Raw genomic sequence first — 22,215 nt, 5'->3', positions numbered from 1 at the left:
TCGCGTTTTAGCGCTCTCGGCGGCCAGCGTTTTTTGGCGGAGCGCTCCCAGCGCATACAGTTGAAAATAGTTAAACTTTTGGAGAGGAGCGCCGCTCATCAAGGTCACTCTTTTCGACCGACCAATCAAAATCTAGCAAGTGGCGGAGCTGCGGGAGTCGCGAGACGCTCTGGAAGCGATCTGAGCATATTTTAGATTTTCAAAGCGGTCCGCCTTGAAAAAAACGTCGTCTGTGGACACGTCGCCTATCTGGCTAAAAACACACTCGAGTAAACGTCTAAAAGTTTCTACTTTTAAATGTACTTAAGTGCTTTTTTTTATTCCGGGGCAATGAAATGTTCTGTGTCGTCCTCTTCATCACTCGTACTATCGTTTGTGGCCATCTTCTGTGGCTCGTCACTCTGACTGTCTATTCTTCTGATAGCAGGTGTTTAATCAAAGATCCCAGCTTTCTAGTCTTGCACAAGGACCAATCAGCATGGGTATGGGCGGGTTCATTTTCCATTGATGGGGATTTGATTGGCTGTTGTTAAATAAAGTACGTTAATGTTAGTTCGGCCAGAGAAACAGATATACTAATTAAAACTGTTGGACCTGCGAGATTTGTACTTTGTACTTTGTATGTCTGCATTTTAAATGTAAGGAGTAAAACGTATGTTTTTTTTCTCTGAAATGTAATTGAGTAAAAGTATACAAACCTAATAATACTTATCCCCCAAAACAGTAATTAAGTATTGTAACGAAGTACAATTACTCAAGTACTTTACACCCCTGTCTATTTTTATTTTATTTATTTATTTATTTCGCACCATTTCAACAAAACAGTAAAAAACATTGACCATGACAAAGTATATAAAGGTGTTGAGTAGAGGCAAGAGACCCAGATGGGCCGATACAGGGCCTCAACTCATTAAATCATTGGATTAAAAAAAATAAACAAGAACAAATGTAAAGTGAAATAAGTTCATAAAACAATTTTCATAATATTAACACATTGACCGCCAGCAGCAGGGGGCGCCACTGATCCCCCTTCATCGCCAGGTCTTTATTCAATGGATATAGTTTTAGACTGCGACATTTGCGAGTGCTTAAAATATATCTCATATTATATCTATGGGTCTAATAACGCCGTCGACAGAGTTGCTTCCAGTCACTGTCCAGTCAATGTGACTGTTTTAGCCTCACCCAGCGGTCGGAGTACCTGTCTATTCGGGCCGATAGCGGGCGACTCTGTGGCCTGATCCGGCCTTCGTGCCAAAGAATATCCGGAGCTCTTTTCGCTCTAGAGATATTGTGATTCAGGCGTTTCACCCTCCTCCTCACGCTAGTGGGTTGGAGGCGAGCCTTCACCTGTCATGTCCTGTCCGTGCACTGGGGGTTTACCTTAGTCGCACGCAGGATCTCAGGGCTTCCGATCAACTGTTTGTTTGTTACGGTGGCTCTCGCGCTGGTAAGGCACTGTCCAAGCAGCACCTGTCACATTGGTTGTGCGCGGGCATTGCCCTTTGCTACACGTTGGCTGGACAGGTTCCCCCTGGGGGCGTCACGGCGCACTCCACTCGTGGTGTGGCGGCCTCTGCTGCCCTGTTGGGGGGGGCCTCGGTGGAGGACATCTGTGCTGTGGCCTCCTGGTCCTCCCCGGGTCCCTTCGTTAAGTTTTACCTCGTGGACATGACTAGGGGTTCTGTTTCCCAGGCGGTCCTGAGGTCCGGGACACCTCCTGCATCCCGCCATCAGGTGGGCTAGTAGGAGTGTGTGGGTGTGTGCCACGGTCACATGTGGTCCCGCTTGCGCTGTGCGTTCGGGGGTGCCTGGTTCCCCTTTTTTCCCACTTTGGTTGAAGTTGACTGCCTCCCCCCCTTCGTTAGGACGGGCGGGTGGACGGGACTCCCCTCCTCCCTGGCTGGGGCTTACGGGCCCTCAGGGGGTGCATTTGACATGGCCACGCGTCCGCTCTGCCCTTTATCTCAGAAGGCAGATCGAGACGCAAAGCCAGATGATATATAACGTAAGGTTATCCTATAACCCTAGTTATATGAATACTGGCTGAGCGTCTTGCTCTTAAGCGCCCTGAGGTCCCTTGGATGTTTTCCGCGTATGGAATTCGAACTTGGAAGGGTGAGGCGTGACCACTTCCGGCGTAATATAGAGGCACGCATGGGAAGTGTTTCCCACAGGATTTTCAGAGACTATGGGGGGTGAACCTCCGACCCTCTAGGGGGGTCCGGGGGCATGCCTCCCTGTAAAAAAATTGTTTGGTACATTTTAAAGTAAAATGCATCAATCTGGTGCACTTTGAGAGCAAAATAAAGAGGCTAGATCTATGATGAACTTTGTGCTCAAAACACAAAATCTACTAGACCTAGTGCTTCCCAATCCTCTCCTCGAAGCACCCCAGCCGTTCAATGTATTTGTTAAATTCCACCACCAGCACACCTGATTCAACTTAACAAGCCCTTTATTAGTTGAATCAGGTGTGCTGGTGGTGGAATTTAACAAATACATGGAACGGCTGGGGTGCCTCGAGGAGAGGTTTGGGAACCACTGGACTAGATCATACATTTGAGCCATCAAAGAAATGAAGCAAAAGTGGTTACCTGTGTTGAACTGGTTTATTTTTTAGAAAATATAAAAATATATTGGATTACTATTACGACTACTACCACTGCCAATACTACTGATACACCTGTTGGCAAACTTTATATTTAAAAAAATAAAAGATATATATATTTTTTTAATAAAAATTATAATTTCTTTGCTCATTATACAACTGTGGCGGGACTAATTAGAGTCTAGGTCATTAATGGGAAACCCTGGAGTGGCGTGGTCACGTGCAAGTGGGTGCATTTGTTTTGTTTCCCAGAGCACACTAGGTGCTGGAGATAATGATATATCTCAGTAGGCAGAGCGAGACGCTCAGCCAGTATTCATATAACTAGGGTTATAGGATAACCTACGTTATAGTCCAAAACACATAATCGACCCTTCTCCCAGCCTCACCAGTGAATGTGGTAACATGATATTGCTTGCCCGAGAAGGGAAACCCAGGACCGGAGTTTTTCTTTTCTGATGCACAGTCCCATCCAATCCAATCCAATGATGTGCAATACCATCCGGGAGACGATAGGCGGCGGTATTTGCCCTTTTGGAGCTCAGACCCATTCCCAATGATAACGTCAGGCTGGATGGATGAAAAATGAATGGATATCGCTAATAAAAGAAATAACGATTAAAACCCGAGATATCTAGCATGGCGAGTTAACCCGACTAATCTCGTGGTTGGCCCTGAATTGGTTAATAATTAGTCTAAACAAATTAACATGAAACTGTAAAACAAAGTGACATTAATGGTTTTATGAGATTGAAACTATTCATTTAATAATGTATATTTAACCTTGGATTTGAGTGATGAAATAGATGAGCAAATTTTGAATTGTGGGTTTTGAATTCCAAATAGTAGGACGTCTAAATCTTATAAGATAAGATATTCCTTTATTGATCCCCTTGGGGAAATTCAGGCATCATAGCAGCATGGGGGGGAGGGGGGGGGGGTACAGGTAGTAAAAACAACACAGGCAGTGCAGTGTAAACAATTAGGTAAATTTGGTCAATATAATTTACTATCTAACTAGCTGAAGAAAATATTCACATTATTCACAGTGTCACATAAGGTGCAGTATGCATAAGGTAGTGTTATAATTTACTATCTACTGAGTATACATTATTCACAGTATCACAGTATCCACTGAAATATACATTATTCACAGTATCACGGTATCCACATAAGGTGCAGTAAGCCTAAGGTAGTGTAGGTTGTCCTCCTTGGGTTCCTATAAGTCCCAGGTCAATGTCTGGTAGCAGTCGCTGCCCCCTGTTGTGGAGCCTGGAGGCTGCTAGTCGCTGCCCCCTGTTGTGGAGCCTGGAGGCCGCTAGTCGCTGCCCACTGTTGTGGAGCCTGATGGCTGCTGGTATGAAGGACTGTCCGAGGCGGTTAGTTGAGTGTCGGGGGGGAATGAGTCTGTGGCTGAACGAGCTTCTCATCTTGACTAGCTCGTCGTAGAGGGGGTGGTAGGGGTTCTCCATGATGGCAGCCAGCTTCCTTATCATCCCCCTCTCTGCCATCACCTCAAGTCTAGGTAGCTCGACTCCCACCACGGAGCTAGCCTTCTTCACCAGCTTGTTGAGCTTGTTGGTGTCCCTTGAGTTGATGTAGCCTCCCCAGCATGCCACAGCATAGAAGAGGATGCTGGCCTAATGTTGTGCGGAAGAAATTACGATGAATATTGTTTGATTGCCTTGTGGGATATGAATGAATACTGGAGTTTGATATGAAAGAATTATGGAAAACAATAGGAAATAAATCTAAATTAAAAGTGCAGTTAAACATAAAAATACATATCTGGTATACATTAATATCAAAGATTGATAGTATTTTAAGTTGCTTAAAAAGAGGAGCAGATGGTTCATGGTCATTAGTAGTGGCAAGCCTTGTGAATTTATTTTGCAATATAAAAAGTTTATGAAGAGAAGTAGGAAAAGTACTGGCCCAAATAATATTACAATATGATAAATATGGGTATATCAAACTATAATAAAGTGTCAAAAGACAGGAGCGATTTACAAGAGAAGAAATGCTTCTAATAATGCCATATGATTTCATAACTTTTTTACAAACTAGCTCAATATGATTTTTTCCATGTAAGGCCTTCATCAACGATGACACCTAAGAATTTAGCATGTGACACCTGTTTAATGTCAATATCATTAATATGTAATTTAGAGTCCTGTTTTGAATATCTTTTGTTTTTATTTCTGAAAATCATACAATTCGATTCTAGTCTAGTTCCTGTGTTTAGCTGGGCAGGTCAGTGATGTGTCTCGTCTGTTCCGTCAGGCTTGGTGTCTCGCCGCTGTCTGGAGGAGGAGGAGGAGAGTGTCTACTGGCTCAGTATGGGACGCACCTTTCATAAAGTCTGCCTCAAAGACAAGATCATCACCGTCACACGCTACCTGCCCAAGTCAGTATCCAGCCACACCAAACACGGGTTTACAATAGAATGACACTAAACAAACATAATAGAATAAAACAAGATTCATAGAATAGTGCACAAGCTCTAGTGCTCATCGGATATTTAGAGTAGATGATGGTCTAGGGCAGGGGTGCCCAACCTTTTTTGAACCAAGATCTACTTTTTAATTTACCACCTAGCCGAGAGCTACCAGCCAAAATTTGACCTACTCTCGGCTAGTATTAGTATTAATAGTATTAGTGATACCCATTCAATATGCACATTACAGAACATATTATATGGCATATTGAATGGGTATATAATATAATATGATATTTTATATATCATTGTAACGGTGTAGTGTAGCAATTACAAGAATGACAAGACTAACTTCTCATGTTGGGCATGCAGGCAGCATGACTCATTTATTTCACACTCTGCATACACACTGACAACACACACACTCAATTCAATGGGCATGAGAAAACATGAGTTTACATTGCCAAAGCAAAAGTGGAACGATACAATCAAAACAAAAATTATATATGTACAATTAAAAGGGAATAGGATTGATGTGTAAACAGAGCTGTCACATTGCAACTGACAACACACTAGTGTTGTCACGATACTGGAATTTCGAACTTCGATACCATACCTTGAACAGTATCGATATTCGATACCATTTTCGATACCACAGGGAAAAATGTTAAATCTTAAAATGTAAAAAAAATAAAGATAAGTAAGGGATAATGTAAAAATAATTGACCGACACAGAGTTTAGAACATGTTCTTTAAACATAGTGAAGGTCAATTATTTTGCGACAATGACCGAGTATAGGCTATACATTATCCCGCTTATTACATGGCTAACTTACTAACAATATACCTAATTCATTTTACACCATCGACAAGACGAGATCAAATGCAGACGCAGTTCTGTTCCGGCAGCCGGCAGGTCTGTGGTCTGATTGCACTGATGACTGAGTGCAGCTGTGCATATGCTGAGCAGCTTTCATGACTGCGATCTGTGTGTCAGTGGGCTTGATTGGTCCAGCTGCGCACAGCGGCCATTATTGCTCGGCAGAGGTCCGTTATCGAGTAATAACGGACCTCTGACGAGCGCTATTGACCAATCACAATCAAGCATTTCGGCGAATGTTAAAATGCCATGTAATAAATATATATATATATATTTTTTTTAACAAAATTTTGCTTTTGTTGCTGGTCGATTCTCCTCAGCTTCTCTCTGTCACTATAAGAGAAGATAAATATAACACTTTTAAAACCCTTTGTTTATCTTTAGATCAGACATTTAAAAATAACGAAATGATCTAATCTTAGAAATTAAGTAAAGTTAATGGTACTGCATGTTAACACTTTCAGAGCCCAAACTTAATCTTGATTTACCGGTTGAATGCCCACCATCCACTTCAATGTTAGCGTTAAAAATGCCTAATCTATGTTTTAAATTATGGATATGTGTCTAATCTGCCTGTGGCTTATCAATGACTCGTTTTCCAGTCAACATTGTTGAAGCGGATTGTTTTTTTATCGGTTCATTTTCGTTTTATAGCATTTTGAAAAGCCCTCGTTTTCAAGGAAAATATAAATGTTCCATGATAAACGCCCTTTACTGGAATATTCTGGAATACACAAAAACGTTGTCATTTTTCGGCCTATTTATGAATCGTTTTCAAATAAACGCTAGATTATCGATAGTATGTGTACGTATGCACGCTGGGGCCACGAGCTGAAAATCGATTCTCTGATTTCCTCAAAGCGATCGCGCACACAGAGACACATCACACATAGGGCAAACGCTGAGATCTCAGCGAATACAACTCAAGACTGGTAAAATAGATTCCTTACCTCAGATCAGATGTTCTCCAAAAAGATCATTCCAATTCCTGATCGCCATTCCAAAATTACATTAATCCCACAATTACTCAACTGCACTCAATATTTAAATACCAATGCTAGTCTAAATAAATGTAGACAGACAATGTACGTATTAAAAAAAAAAAAAAAAATAATAATAATAATAATAATAATAATAATAATAATAATAATAATAATAATAATAATAATAATAATAATAATGCAATAAAAGTCTGAAAATTAAGGGATTATGTGAGTGCAATTTTTAGAAATTAAGGCCCGCCTCTTATATAAGCCTCTCTAAAAAAGGCCTGGTGCTCTTTGCAGCTGAGGTAAATAGAAGACCCGTCTTATATTTGAGTATTTACGGTATATCATCAGCCAATATCTACCAGATGGCGATCGATAACTGGGAATTTTTAATTCTTTTTTTTAAACTTAATTTTTTAGTGTTTATCGCTTTTCTGGTCAAGCATGACCGACAGATGTAGGGTGAAACGGGAGAGAGAGCAGGGGAAGACATTCTTGCAAATGACGGCGGGTCCGGGAATCGAACTCGGAGTCAACCAGATCCGCGACGCAGCACGGTATTCCGCGACGCAGCGCGGTACATGGTGTGCTACTGGAGCACCCGGGAAATCCTTTTTGCAGTCCAACCGGTCAGAGCTATTTGACGTCAATTACAGCTTGATCTGGCCTTGCTTTGATAGCCATCCACCCGGTCAGCGAATTAGGCTACTGAGTCAAGTCAAGAGTCAAGTCAAGTCAAGTCAAGAGTCAAGAGTTTTAATTGTCACGGCATACAGGTATACAATGAAATGCGGGTGGTCTTGCCCGCAACGATGTGCAATACAGTGGGACAACATATAATAGAATCAAAAAATGAAAAAACAACATTGTGCAGTAAACAGGTAACAGGTAACATGGAGTGACATCTCGGTATCTGTACATAGTTATTTACAGAGCATATGGGACATGCTAGTTAGCTTTGGTAGTGCAATACACTGTTCCTGTTATTCTAATTTAAAGTGTCCTTTCCTTTTGGCCATAAGTGTGCGTGTGTGCGACATGAGTGTGTGCCCGCTCATGTTAAAGTGTTAAGTGGCTGCTCGTGTGTGAGCGTGCACAGCGTGCGTGTCGTGTGTGTGTTCATGTGTGCTTGTGTGTGGATAGTTCAATGTTCTGAGCACTCAATGTTCATTGTTCAGGGCTCTGATGGCCTGGGGGAAGAAGCTGAGCCTAAGCCGCTCTGTCCTAGTAGCTGGGGTTCGCAGGCGTCTGCCTGACCTCAGCAGCTGGAACAGGCTGTTATTGGGGTGGTGAGGGTCTTTCATTATCCTGCAGGCTCTGGATTTGCACCTCTTGTTGTATAGAACCTGCAGGGGGGGTAGTGCAATACCTGTGGTACGCTCGGCTGAGCGCACCACTCTCTGTAGGGCCTTCTTGTCCTGTGCCGTGCTGTTTCCATACCAGGCAGTGATGTTTCCGGTCAGGATGCTCTCTACAGCTCCTGAGTAGAAGGACTGGAGTATCTTCCCCGATACTCTGAACTTCCTTAACTGTCTCAGGTGGTAGAGGCGCTGTTTCGCCTTCTTTACTACTGTGTCTATGTGTGTTGACCATGTCAGGTCCTCTGAGATGTGGACCCCCAGGTACTTAAAGCTGCTCACCCTGTCCACGGTAGCCCCGTTAATCATCAGTGGTGTGTGCGTCTCTTGCTGTCCTCTCCTATAATCCACGATCAGCTCCTTGGTTTTACCAATGTTCAGGAGCAGGCTGTTGTCCTGGCACCAGCGTTCCAGTACCTCAACCTCCTCCCGGTAGGCCTTCTCGTCGTTGTCCGAGATCAGCCCCACCACCACCGTGTCGTCTGCGAACTTCACTATGGAGTTGGAGCTGAACTTGGCCACACAATCGTGTGTGTAGAGTGAGTACAGCAGGGGGCTCAGAACACAGCCCTGGGGGGACCCGATGCTCAGGGTGATGGTGTTGGAGGTCTGACCCCCCACCCTGACCGCCTGGGGTCTTTCGCTCAGAAAGTCCAGTACCCAGGCGCTCAGGGCGGAGCTCAGACCTAGCTCGATCAGCTTGTCCACCAGTCTGGTGGGGACTATGGTGTTGAACGCTGAGCTGTAGTCAATGAACAACAGTCTCACATAGCCCCCCTTCTGACGGTCAAGGTGCGAGAGGGTGCTGTGCAGTACCTGGGAGACCGCGTCGTCGGTGGACCTGTTTGTCCTGTATGCAAATTGCATAGGGTCCATATCACTGGGGAGGGAGGCACAAATGTGGTCCTTGACCAGCCTCTCGAAACATTTCATGACCACAGAGGTGAGTGCCACCGGTCTGTAGTCATTTGGACATGTTGGGGAGGGTTTCTTCGGTACAGGGATGATGGTAGACATCTTGAAGCAGGCAGGGACCACTGACTCCGCCAGGGATTGATTAAATATGGCGGTGAACACTGGGGCCAGCTGGTTGGCACAGGACTTGAGTATGCGTCCTGTTATGCCATCTGGGCCAGCAGCCTTCCTGGTGTTCACCTGCATAAATGCTCTTCTCACACTGTGTTCCGACAACGAGAGAGCCCCCCCGCCCCCCCGCGGTTGCCCCCCCCCCCTCCACAACAGCCGGCGCGCCAGTGACGTCACTAGCCGGAGAGCCAGCAGCGCCACTGTCTACACCAAACCGAGCGTAGAAGATGTTGAGCTTGTCCGCGAGGGAGGCGTCGTCGCTCCCCATTGAGGGGGCGCTGACTTTATAGTCAGTTATTGTCTTCAGTCCCTGCCATAATCCTCTTGTGTCGTTTTGTGCCATTTGTGTCTCCAGTTTGTCAGCATATGTCCTCTTAGCAAATTTAACAGCCTTGCGTAGAGTATAGACTGAAGCCTTATACTCCTCCATGTTTCCTGACTCTCTACCCACGTTGTAGGCGGTGGTGCGAGAGTTCAGAGCTGCTCTAATAGTGCTGTCCACCCACGGTTTCTGGTTTGGGAAAACCCGCACCGTTTTCCTGGGGACAATACCATCAGCTATTGTTGTAATGTAGCTCACCACTGTGTCTGCGAGCTCGCTGACGTCACTGGCGCTTCCTTTGAACATATCCCAATCCGTATCTGTAAACACGTCCTGGAGCGTGGCCTCTGATTCGTCGGTCCACTTCTTTGTCTCACGTGACACGACGGCGTCACGTGATCTTTGTTGATATGTGGGAAATAGCAAGATGGAGTCGTGGTCGCTCGAGCTTGAGGACCCCGTTAATGGCGGAGCGGCTACTGCCTTGTAGCCGGCTCTGAACGGGGAATAACAGTGGTCGAGTGTGTTCCTCCCTCTGGTGGAGCAAGCGATGTGCTGAAAAAAGGACGGCATCACTTTCTTCAGGTTTGCCTGGTTGAAATCGCCGGCCACTACCATCGCTGGATGTTTGATCTGGTGTCTGTTGAGGTGATCATGTAGTTCTCCCAGCGCTTTGCCCGTATTCGCGTGTGGGGGAATATATACGGCGGACATGATGACCGCGGTGAACTCCCTGGGGAGGTGGAACGGACGGCACAGGATAGAAAGGTGTTCCATGTCCGGGGAACACGAGTTCGAGAGAACATGCACCCCCTCAGGATTAACCCAGGAATTGTTCGTGAGGAGGCAGACCCCGCCGCCGATGCTCTTTCCTGAGGCAGCCGTACGATCTGCACGTAATACTGTGAAGGCATCCGAGGGAGAGACGCTTTTGTCCGGAGTCGCCGACGTGAGCCATGTCTCCGTGAGCCATGTCTCTGTGAGCCATGTCTCCGTGAGACACATGATGTTTATGTCTCTCATCTCCCGTTGGAACCGGACCCTCGCCCTTAGGTCATCCATCCTACCCTCCAACGAACGGGCATTCGCCAGAAAGATGGATGGAATTGCTGGGCGGTAAGCAGCTCTTTTTAGTCTCAGTCTGATACCTCCACGTCTCCCTCTGTGTCTCCTCCTGCCGTAGCCTTTGTTCTTTTCCTTGCCGCCATTCTCCCGTCTGATTTCTGCGGGCCATTCTAGGTCAAAAGTGTCTCCAAACTCCTCTTTGAGCCCGGGGTTCAGGTCCATAAGTGTCTGACGGTCGTATGACGTACCCGCCAGTGTTGCTTTAAATAAAAAAGTAGAAAAAACAAACATAATAGCTAAAAGTGTGTACATCGTTGCGGAGCTAAAACCAGAGGCGTCTGACCGGGGTCACGCTAATGCCGTTATTGGTAATCAATAATCAGAAATGACGTTCCCCCCCCCCTTTCATGCAGTCATGGTGGACCATGATACCTATACTCGATATATCGCCCACCCCTACTTGGAACTTGAAAAAGATCCGTTTAAGGTAGATTTTTATTTTTTTAATGCGATTAATTCGCGATTAATCGCGAGTTAACTATTGTTGGATTCTGGCAAACCACAATCAGCCACTTATCATCGTTGTGTAGTTCTTTTTTTGTATTTTATTTTTTTATTATTTTTTAAACAGACATATAAACAAACATGACAACACACGATAAGATATACAAGCATTATTAACAGTGCACATCCAATGAAATCACCATTTAGTTAAATGACTTATACAGGATATACCCCTAATACCTGCTATCTAATACCCTACACACATTATGCTCCAGCTCGTACCCCCCCCCTCCCGGACCCCCCATTGGATATCCATCCATTATCCCTCGCTCCTAACCAGACACTACCATTATATGCTAGCTTTTATTCTCTCCACCACTTCTAACCACATTGTCATTTTGGATTCATTGAGACCCAAAATTCTTGCTGTAGATATGTCTTGATAAATCACTTCGAGATATGTAATAATGCAGACCTTTCGGCACATTTTTTCCGGTTGGAACCATTGTGATGCTATCAGCTTTTTAGCCACTGTGATACCCGATAAAACCAATCTCTTTAGCTGTGGATGTACTGCACACTCAAAAACATCATTCAGCAGTAATACAGAGGGGTGTACAGGTATATTCAGAGTTAAGAGATTTGATAATTGCTGGGTCACCTCTTTCACCTCGTAACCTGGGCGTCACCCTTGACTCCACACTTTCATTTCACTCCCACATCAAATCTGTCACCAAGTCTGCCTTCTACCACCTCAGGAACATCTCCCGTCTCCAACCCTCACTCTCAGACTCTGTGGCGGAGACCCTGATCCACTCATTTGTCACCTCCCGGTTGGACTATTGTAATGGAGTCCTGTTCGGGGTACCCAGCAAAGCCCTGGACAGGCTCCAGTATGTCCAGAACTCAGCTGCCAGGGTTCTCACTCACACCAAGCCCTGGCAGCACATCACCCCCACCCTCATCCATCTCCACTGGCTTCCAGTCAGGTTCCGCATCACCTTCAAACTCCTGCTCCTCACCTACAAATCCCTCCATGCCCTCGCCCCCCGGTACCTGTCTGATCTCCTCCACCAGTACACTCCATCCCGGAACCTACGATCCTCTGATCTAGGTCTCCTCTCCATCCCTCGCACCAGGTTACGGACTTTTGGGGACAGAGCCTTCAGCGTGGCGTCCCCTACCCTCTGGAACTCTCTCCCCCCCGAAATCCGCAACGCCCCAACCCTGGACACCTTCAAATCCGCTCTAAAAACACACCTCTTCACCAAGGCTTTCCCCATCAGTTAGTTTTAGATTAAATTAGGTCCATTATCCCCTACTTTCCCTCATCCCCTCTTCCCCCTCCCCCCCTACTTTCCTTGCCCTATTTTTTGTCCTGATTGTAAAGCGACCTTGGGTTCTATGAAAGGCGCTATATAAATTTGATTTATTATTATTATTATTATTATTTCCAGAATATCTTAACTGGTGGGCAGTCTCAGTACATGTGCATAAATGTCCCCTCGTCCCCATTTGTACATAAGGAGCATTTGGAGTCTTGTTTAAGACCCATTCTGTTCAGTCTTATAGGAGTCAAGTATGTCCTGTGAATATAGTTAAGATTGATTTGTTGATGGTCCGGGTTCCTTGATGTAAATCGAACATTTGCCCAGGCTTCTTGCCAGTCAAAATCTCTTTCCAGGTCTGGTATATCCCTCCTCCAGACTGAGTCTAGGTGGAGGGTTTCATACGAGGACGTTAGTAATTGATGATAAACATCTGAAACAAAACCTCTCGAAGTCTCTCTTTCATAGAAGAATTTGTGGTATCTGTGGTGTACAATTGGTATCTTTAATGGAACACCGTGAGACTTCAAACATAACTAACTGTGCGTAAAAATAATGTGTGGACTCGGTGAGATTACATTTTTTGCGTATTTCTTCATAACTACAAAAACCCTGTTTGTTGAAAACATCACCTAATGAGTGTATGCCTTGCTTTTCCCATATAGGGAATCTTATAGGTCGTTTTCCAATCAAGAGTGCATTGTTATTGAATAAGGGAGTATGATTATGCCATTTATGTGGGTTAGAATATTTTTTTTGTGTTTCACGCCATATCCGGATCGCATGAGTAATTATGGGGCCAAATTTCCGTTCGCATTGCTTAATTGATAATTTAGTGTATGCTATGTCCTTCAGTCTATGTGGAGCTACTATATTTTATTCTAAATTTCTCCAGGATACTAATGCTTGGGGATCAAACCATGTTGTCAATGGTCTTAAAGTGTACGCCTTAAAATAGTGGAAAAAATCGTGAGCGTGATACCGGAAAGATTCCGGAGGTGATTATACCTGTTGTAATCATGGCCGATGGGTCTTTGTATAATACTTTAATCATATCAATGAAACCTTTACCTAACCCCATCCTTTCTAATACTGCCCATAGATATGACCATTCCAACCTGTCAAAAGCTTTCATTGCATCCAGGGACAGCATCGCCTTAGGCGTGGTGTCGTCCTTGTCAGCATCTAGTACGTGCAGTATTCGTCTTATGTTATCAGTGATCAAGCGGCCTCTTATGAAGCCAGTTTGGTCCGGATGAACTAAAGCCGTCATATGCTTTTGTAATCTGATGGCTAATACCTTAGAGTACAGTTTGATATCGGTTCCGAGGAGGCTTAAGGGTCTATAACTACCGCACTCGGTGGGGTCTTTGTCTTTTTTAAGGAGTACTGTTATGAGTGCAATATTGTCGTTCTTATGGAAGTTCCCCTCCTTGACTGAGTATAAAATCATATATTAGTAATAAGGGTCCAATTATGTCCCAACAAGAGAGGTACATTTCTGGTGGGATACCGTCTCTTCCAGGAGCCTTACCACTTTGCATTTCGGATATGGCCTTCTTGAGTTCCTCTAGTGTGATCGGTGTTTCTAACTGTTTAGCGTCATCCTCTGAAAGTTTAGGGAGGTTAATTTGATTAAGATATGTGTCCATTTTGTTTTGATCGAAGGTCGTTTCTGATTTATACAAGTTGGAGTAGAATTCTTTGAATGTCGCGTTTATTTTTTCAGAGTCTGTATCAAGTCCTTGTTGTGCTCTAATGGTAGTTATATCTGCAAATGTTGCATTAACTCTTAATCGCATAGCTAATAGGTGACTTGGTTTGGAACCTTGAGAGTACTGCTGTTGTCTTGTGCTACGTATTTGTATTTCAGATTGTTGTCTGTATATGGCGTTAATCTCTTTTTTAGTACATTAACTTGATTTTCCAATCAAACCGAGTTGTTGTATTGTAAAGAATTAAATAACGTTGAGTAAAGCGTTTCCAGTTCAGCCAGTTTTGAGCATCGATTCTTGCGCATTTTGGAGGAAAAGCTATCAGTGAAATCCTTGATCATTCCCTTTACCGACATCCATAATATTCTGGGGTCCTGCACCGAGTTTGCATTCCTCCGTAGGAATACTATAAGAGCTTCTTTGAGTTGTGTAATGAATTCCTTGTTATTAAGCAGCATCAAGTTAAATCGCCATCTTGGGGCTCGGGAAGATAGTATACCAAATGTTCCTTTTAGGAGTAAATAACAGTGATCTGATAATGCATTGGGTATCATTTCCACATCGTAGTTATCAAATAGTCTCGGGGATGCAAAAACATAATCTATTCTGGATAATGTGTTATGTCTCGCAGATCGACAAGAGTACTTCCGGGTCGTGGGGTTAAGTGATCGCCATAAGTCATTTACACCTGTATTCTTCGACCAATCCTTTAATGCATTAGATGAATTTTTTTGTTCGTTGGAAAAGGAGGGGTAAGATTTGTCCATCCTTGGATTCCAAATGGCGTTGTGTAGTTATGCGTTGTGTTTATTTTCTCCGACGTCTTCTCATACTGGCTGTACATCGTGGTCCTTCCCCTTTAATGCAATCCGTAATCATAATAATTCACACCGTCAGACATGTTACCTTTCTTGGAACCTGTGGTTTATTACATAAACAAAAAGCCTCAGATGTTACCCATCTCGTATTGTCCTTGAAAAGTCTTTGATGGAACACTAAATTCATTATTCTATCGTCTTGTCTGCTGTTAGTCCAATGGTGGCTGAGGCCTCGTCGTTAGCCAAAACCCTTCTCTGTTAGCCGAAGCTAATGATGAGGTGTCACTCCCCTCCCCCACCCAGCGAGGGTGGAGAGGGATGAGAGACGGGAAACTTCTGAAATTGGTCCCTGATTTAATTGCCCCTGCTATCTGTCATATTATAAATCAATCCTTTAGTGAATGTTTATATCCGCAACAGTGGAAAACTGCCAAAGTAATACCACTGCCAAAAAAATTGAAATTGCCATTCTCAGGATCTAATAGTCGTCCCATAAGTGTACTGCCAGTTTTGAGTAAACTGATGGAAAGAATAGTAAGTGAACAGATTAAAAGCTACTTTTCTTTTAACACATTGACCACTGATTTTCAACATGCATATCGTGAAGGACATTCAACAGCGACTGCTTTAACCCAAATGACGGATGATTGGCTGAAAGAGATAGATAAAAAGAAAATGGTTGGAGCTGTCTTGCTTGATTTTACTGCAGCATTCGACATCATAGATCACAAATTCTTACTTAAAAAACTTGAATGTTACGGTTTCTCCTCATCTGCACTATCTTGGATGCAAACTTATTTAGCAAACCGGAAACAAATAGTTTTTTTTAATGGGAGTTACTCAGAAGTTAAAACGGTAAGGTGTGGAGTACCCCAAGGAAGTTGCCTTGGGCCTTTGCTCTACACCATATTTACAAATGACATGCCTCTTGTCCTAAATAAGTCCTATATTTCTATGTATGCGGATGATTCAACGATTTACACATCAGCCTCAACAGCCAATGAATTAAATACGGTCCTAAAGGCAGAGTTGCAATCAGTGATGGAATGGATAAAGAATAACAAACTAGTTCTAAACATATCAAAGACAAGTAGCATCATTTTTGGTTCAAACCATACTCTAAGAACGAACCCAGTCTTGAAACTTTTGATAAGTGATGTGGTAATTAATCAAGTCCAGGAGACTAAACTCCTAGGGGTAGGGCTGGGCGATATAACGATAACGATGAATATCGCGATATATTTTAATAATCGATATCAAATATCGAAATTAAAAAAAAATCAAAAAACTTTTTTTTTTTTTTTTTTTTTTTTTTTTTTTTTTAATTTTTTACCTGCAACAGGGCAGTTTTAAAACCAGAGACAGTGGACAGACTTGTCTTTCTTGCCTGCAACTTAAAGTAATGGCTTTGCTTGTCCAAATGACAATACTGACCAAATTCAGATTTCTTTTTCTCTTGTCCATTTATTTTGTTTGCTTTCTAATTTAAAATACATTTTGAAACCGTCTGTACACAGTAGGCTATGTGTGCTAGCAGAACTAGACTCCAGTCACGAGTCACAGTGCACATGTGCGGTGGTTTGTCCACCAAAAAAGCGCCAAAAGATCGAAAATAAACTAGCAGAGCCAGAACTGTTCAACTCCTCTGGAGCCACAGCCAGCAGAGAAGCCGGTTTACTTAAGCTTTTAAACCAGCTGCAGCCTGAGAACTGGAGTGTGAGGGGATGTAACACTAAAGATGGTGGCAATGACAAAGAATTGCTGCAAAATAAACATACATATGTTGTTTAAAAAAAAAAAAAAAAATTAATTTTTTTATACTTATAACAATTCGATAATTATCGATATCGAGAAATAAAATAAAATTATCATATCGTTATCGCGATATGATTTTTTTCCATATCGCCCAGCCCTACCTAGGGGTAACATTAGACAGTAAATTGTCATGGTCACACCATATAAACAATATAGTAGTGAAAATGGGAAGAGGGATTTCTGTTGTTAAAAGATGTGCTCATTTGTTACCACTAAATTCTATCAAACAGGTAATTCAAGCTCTGGTTTTGTCAAATCTTGACTATTGTCCTGCAGTATGGTCGAATGTAACGACGAATAAACTGAAAAAATTACAAATGGTACAAAACAAAGCAGCACATATAGCGCTTCGCTGTGAGTACAGAACTAATGTTGCAGCGATGCACAGTTGTTTAACTTGGTTACTTGTCAAACATAAATTACTCTGCTCACTACTTGTATTCACTAGGAATATTCTTGTTACAAAGATCCCCTCAATTTTATATAACAATTTATCAATAAGTCTTGACAGACACAACCATTCCACCAGACATGCTTCTGCACGAGGTTTTACACTTCCAAAAGTGAGGTCGAATGCAATGAAGCGAACTGTCATGTTCCGTGGTATGCAGGAATGGAACTCTCTTCCCAGACATGTTAAGCAGGAGAATAGTAAATGCTGTTTCAAAATCGTGGTAAAACAACATTTTCAACCAAAGAAATTGACATTCCCTAATAGATAGTGTGTACGTAAATGAAAATGTATGTGTCTGATAAAGAGATAGGTATATATGGATGAAAAGGCATGTGTCTGATAGGGATATATTATAAAAATATTGTATAATTGGCTGATATGAACATAGATAATAGTATATTAAATAGTATATTATGCTGTATTGTATTATGAATTAATTTTGAGTAGGTATTATTGTATTGTATTATGAATTCATAAGGCGTATATATTTTTATATTGTATTATGAATTTGATTAGGGTTTTTATTGTTGTTTTAATGGTCTGTATGTCATGTAAATGTTATGAGTGTATAAGGGTTTTTATTGTTGTTTTAATTGTCTGTATGACATGTAAATGTTGTGAGTGTATACGTCTGTAACTGTATTTTATGTGTTATGGACCCCAGGAAGAATAGCCCCAGCACTGCTGTGGCTAATGGGGATCCAAATAAACTTAAACTTAAACTTAAGTCTCTGATCAACGCGTGCGCTCTTCGGTGTGGTTCGGAATAAAAACTCCATTATATTATCTTCGCCATAGCAACGACAGGCCCCGCCCCTCTTATTGTTACCATGTGATGCTGCCATGGCAACTGCTTTTAACCTTTAGTATGGTTTCGATGTCAAACTCTGCATAGTTCTCTCTGACCAAATCTGCACTGTTCCCAGTCCTTATCAGTGTTTATGTTTAAACCTTGGCATGCACACACTCTCTCTCTGACCTGGCTGCTCTCAGATGGCTACAAGCAGTGCTGTCTTCTATTTGATCCAGATCACTATAGCAACCGCTCATTTGTTGATATTATCCCCCCCCCCCTAGTTCTCTCTGTGCCACCCAGCTGATAACGGCCCTGTCTGCACAGTCTTGGCTGGAAACACACATACAGGATAATGATGGTGATGATGATGATGATGATGATGATGATGATGATGATGATACTATCCTCTCAAAACTCATCTCTATATAGGTTGTAAACCAAATGCAAATCATCGATTTCCTTCACTATGGACAATCATGCGGTTAATCGAGTTAAATATTTTAATCGATTGACAGCACTAATATATATATTTAAATGACTGCGCTGAAGTCTGGGGAAACACTTATAATTCTACACTACAACCACTTTTTATACTACAAAAAAGAGCCATACGGATAGTTCACATTGCAGGTTATTGTGATCACATAAACATATTATTTTTTAAGTCAAAAGCATTCAAGTTAAATGATCTTGTGGAATTTAAAAGGGCACAATTAATGTATAAAGCAAAAGGTCATGTACTTCCAGGAAACATTCAAGAACTGTTCTTTGATGGAGAGGGGGGTTATAATCTGAGGGGAGAACTCAATTTAAAAGTTCGTAGTGTACGCACTACCATGAGAAGACACTGCATCTCAATATGTGGAGTGAAACTGTGGAACAGTCTGAATGTGGTGCTAAAGCAATGTCCAAATATGAGACAATTCAAACTGAATTAAAGAAATAATTTTCACGAGGTACAGGGATGAGGAAGGCACTTGACATTCATGGGTGTTTACATTTTTATTTTATTTATTTCATGTTTTACATTTACATTTTTGTTTTGCATATATATATATTTGTTTTGTAAGGTTTTAAATTTGTACATTAATTTGAGTAGTGGAAAAGGGGTAGGATTAAATAAGTGTATACTTCTTCCTACTCCTTTTCGAACATGTAAATTGAGTTATATTATCGTATACCTTACGTTCTGCACTCTAGTGGAACCACATCCCTTATCAATCTAATGCTGAATAATTGTCTCCACATGTAAACACCCATCCGCCTGGCCACACCCACATCCGCTCCTCTACATAAGCGGGGGTTGTGGCCATACTAACAGCTCCTTCCCTATTTTCACCACCGAGAAGTGACTGTATACACCACTTTAGTTTGATGCCGAAATAGTTATTGGAAAGGAGTTACGTTATTGGAGAAAAGGAGCTGCATTGACATTATATCTTTGTTTTCTCTCTCACTATTTTTCGAGGAAATACAGCGATAATGTCTTCGCCACCGGAGTGTCTAGAAGATGATGATCATTCTGACCTCCACCGGCGCTTCGCATTAGGGGCGCGCGTCGCTGAGCAATCCCCGCTGGCATTGCCTCCGGCTCTGCAGCTGGACACTTTGCTTGGGAGAAAGAGAGATAAAAAAAAATGGCTCTTGAGCCTTTGGCACAGTACATAAGACAATCCCAGTCCATAGCGCCGATCTCAATTAAGGGAACACAGCATCACATTAGCTTATATGCAGACGATGTATTATTGTTCATGCAAAACCCTACTACCTCCCTACCTCATCTTCTCAAAGTAATAGATGATTTTGGCAATCTATCAGGATTTAAGATAAACTGGCCAAAATCGTCCTTCCTTCCACTCAATGTGACTGCGAAGGCTACTGCCCTCCCAGCAAATATACCCATGGTAGAACACTTTAGATGTCTTGGAGTTGAAATATTCCCCAATATATGCCAAACGGTGAAGTATAATTATACCGGATTCTTAGATAGGATCACAAATGACTTCGGCAGATGGTCAAAATAAAAAAAACTCATTACAGGCCCGAGCATCAATAGTTAAGATGGATGTTTTACTGTATTGTTTGTCTAGTTTTATGTTAAAAAAGGGAAAATAGAAAACATTTGTTTAAAAAAAAGGAAAAAAATTGCTCTTTTGATAGCAAAGGTTGCTGACCCCTGGTCTAGGTCCTGTGTTTAAACGTTTACATATTTTCATCTTTCAACTCTAGAAACAGGTTCTCAGTGCAGTCACAAAAGTGCAACAGCACCATCTATATCTGTTGTAAGCTAGAATTGCAGTGCTGCTAATGACAACCTGTGTGCGTGTGTGTGTGTGCGTGTGTGTGTAGGTACCCCTATGAGTGTGCTCAGATCCAGTACAGCTACAGCCTGTGTCCTCCGCACAGCGACGCCCACTTCCTGTCCTGCTGGGTGGAGTTCGGCCACGAGCGTCTGGAGGAGTATAAGTGGAACTACCTGGACCAGTACATCTGCTCTGCTGGCTCCGAGGACTTCAGGTAACTACTGACCACACCTACTGACCACATCTACCTGGACCAGTACATCTGCTCTGCTGGCTCCGAGGACTTCAGGTAACTACTGACCACACCTACTGACCACATCTACCTGGACCAGTACATCTGCTCTGCTGGCTCCGAGGACTTCAGGTAACTACTGACCACACCTACTGACCACATCTACCTGGACCAGTACATCTGCTCTGCTGGCTCCGAGGACTTCAGGTAACTACTGACCACTACTAGTCTACTGACCACATCTACTGACCACACCTACTGACCACACCTACTGACCACACCTACTGACCACACCTACTGACCACACCTACTGACCACACCTACTGACCACACCTACTGACCACATCTACTGACCACACCTACTGACCACACCTACTTTTACAGTGTAACTAAGATTACAGTGTTCTTCAGCCTCTAATCAGCTCGTCACCTGCTGCTCCGTGATTTTGGCTCTGCATTGTGTTTGCGTCACCGATACTCGGCCATCTCACACTGGCTGCCTGTCACACACTGTATCCCCGTCTCCATGCAATCCGTCTCATAAGAATTCGACACTGGCAAACGTGGTACCTTTCTTGGAAAACGTTGTTTATTCCGTAAACAAATCCTCTGTACCAGATGGAAACAAATTCTGAAATGCCCTTGAAAGGTCTTTGAAGAAAAACTAAATTCATTATTCTAACAGTCTCTCCTGTTACCCCGCTCGGTGGTCGTTGCGGCCTAGTGGTTATCCAAAAGGCCTTCCCTGTTAGCCGAGGTTAGCAATGTCGTGGCATTTCCCTTCCCCCACCCGCGACGGCGAGGAGGGATCTCTGCAGTCAGCTGCGTCTCGACGTCTGCTCGTCTCAGATCGTGTCCTATTCTAATTAGTCTTCTGAACAACTCGCAGCCAACCGTCTTCAAGTCTTGCGATGTCAAACGTTCTCTCTCTCTCTCTCTCTCTCTCTCTCTCTCTCTCTCTCTCTCTCTCTCTCTCTCTCTCTCTCTCTCTCTCTCTCTCTCTCTCGCGTGACTGTTACTATGGCAACAGCACTTTTGAACTACTGACCACAACTAGTGACCACAACTAGTGACCACAACTACTGACCACAACTACTGACTACAACTACTGACCACAACTAGTGACCACAACTACTGACCACACCTACTGACTACAACTACTGACCACAACTAGTGACCACAACTACTGACCACAACTACTGACCACAACTAGTCTACTGACCACAACTACTGACCACAACTAGTCTACTGACCACAACTAGTCTACTGACCACAACTACTGACCACAACTAGTGACCACAACTACTGACCACAACTACTGACCACAACTAGTCTACTGACCACAACTACTGACCACACCTACTGACCACAACTAGTCTACTGACCACACCTACTGACTACAACTACTGACCACAACTAGTGACCACAACTACTGACCACAACTACTGACCACAACTAGTCTACTGACCACAACTACTGACCACAACTACTGACCACAACTA

At 43.1% G+C, this 22,215-nt stretch overlaps 1 protein-coding gene across 1 annotated transcript in view; it reads left to right on the top strand.

Annotated features, from left to right (window-relative positions):
• Positions 1 to 22,215, top strand: part of depdc5 (DEP domain containing 5, GATOR1 subcomplex subunit) — a 227,618-nt gene that overhangs the window by 136,162 nt on the left and 69,241 nt on the right. The window contains exons 28-29 of the mRNA XM_084319739.1: positions 4,895 to 5,018; positions 20,528 to 20,695. Of these exons, the coding sequence (XP_084175865.1) occupies positions 4,895 to 5,018; positions 20,528 to 20,695 (292 nt within the window). The remainder of the gene's footprint in view (positions 1 to 4,894; positions 5,019 to 20,527; positions 20,696 to 22,215) is intronic.

This window comes from Notolepis coatsorum (genome assembly GCF_963971535.1).
Source record: "Notolepis coatsorum genome assembly, chromosome: 8".
In the NCBI taxonomy this organism is placed as follows: Eukaryota; Metazoa; Chordata; class Actinopteri; order Aulopiformes; family Paralepididae; genus Notolepis; species Notolepis coatsorum.
Note: the sequence above shows the minus strand (reverse complement) of the source record. Positions and strands in the feature narration are given on the sequence as shown.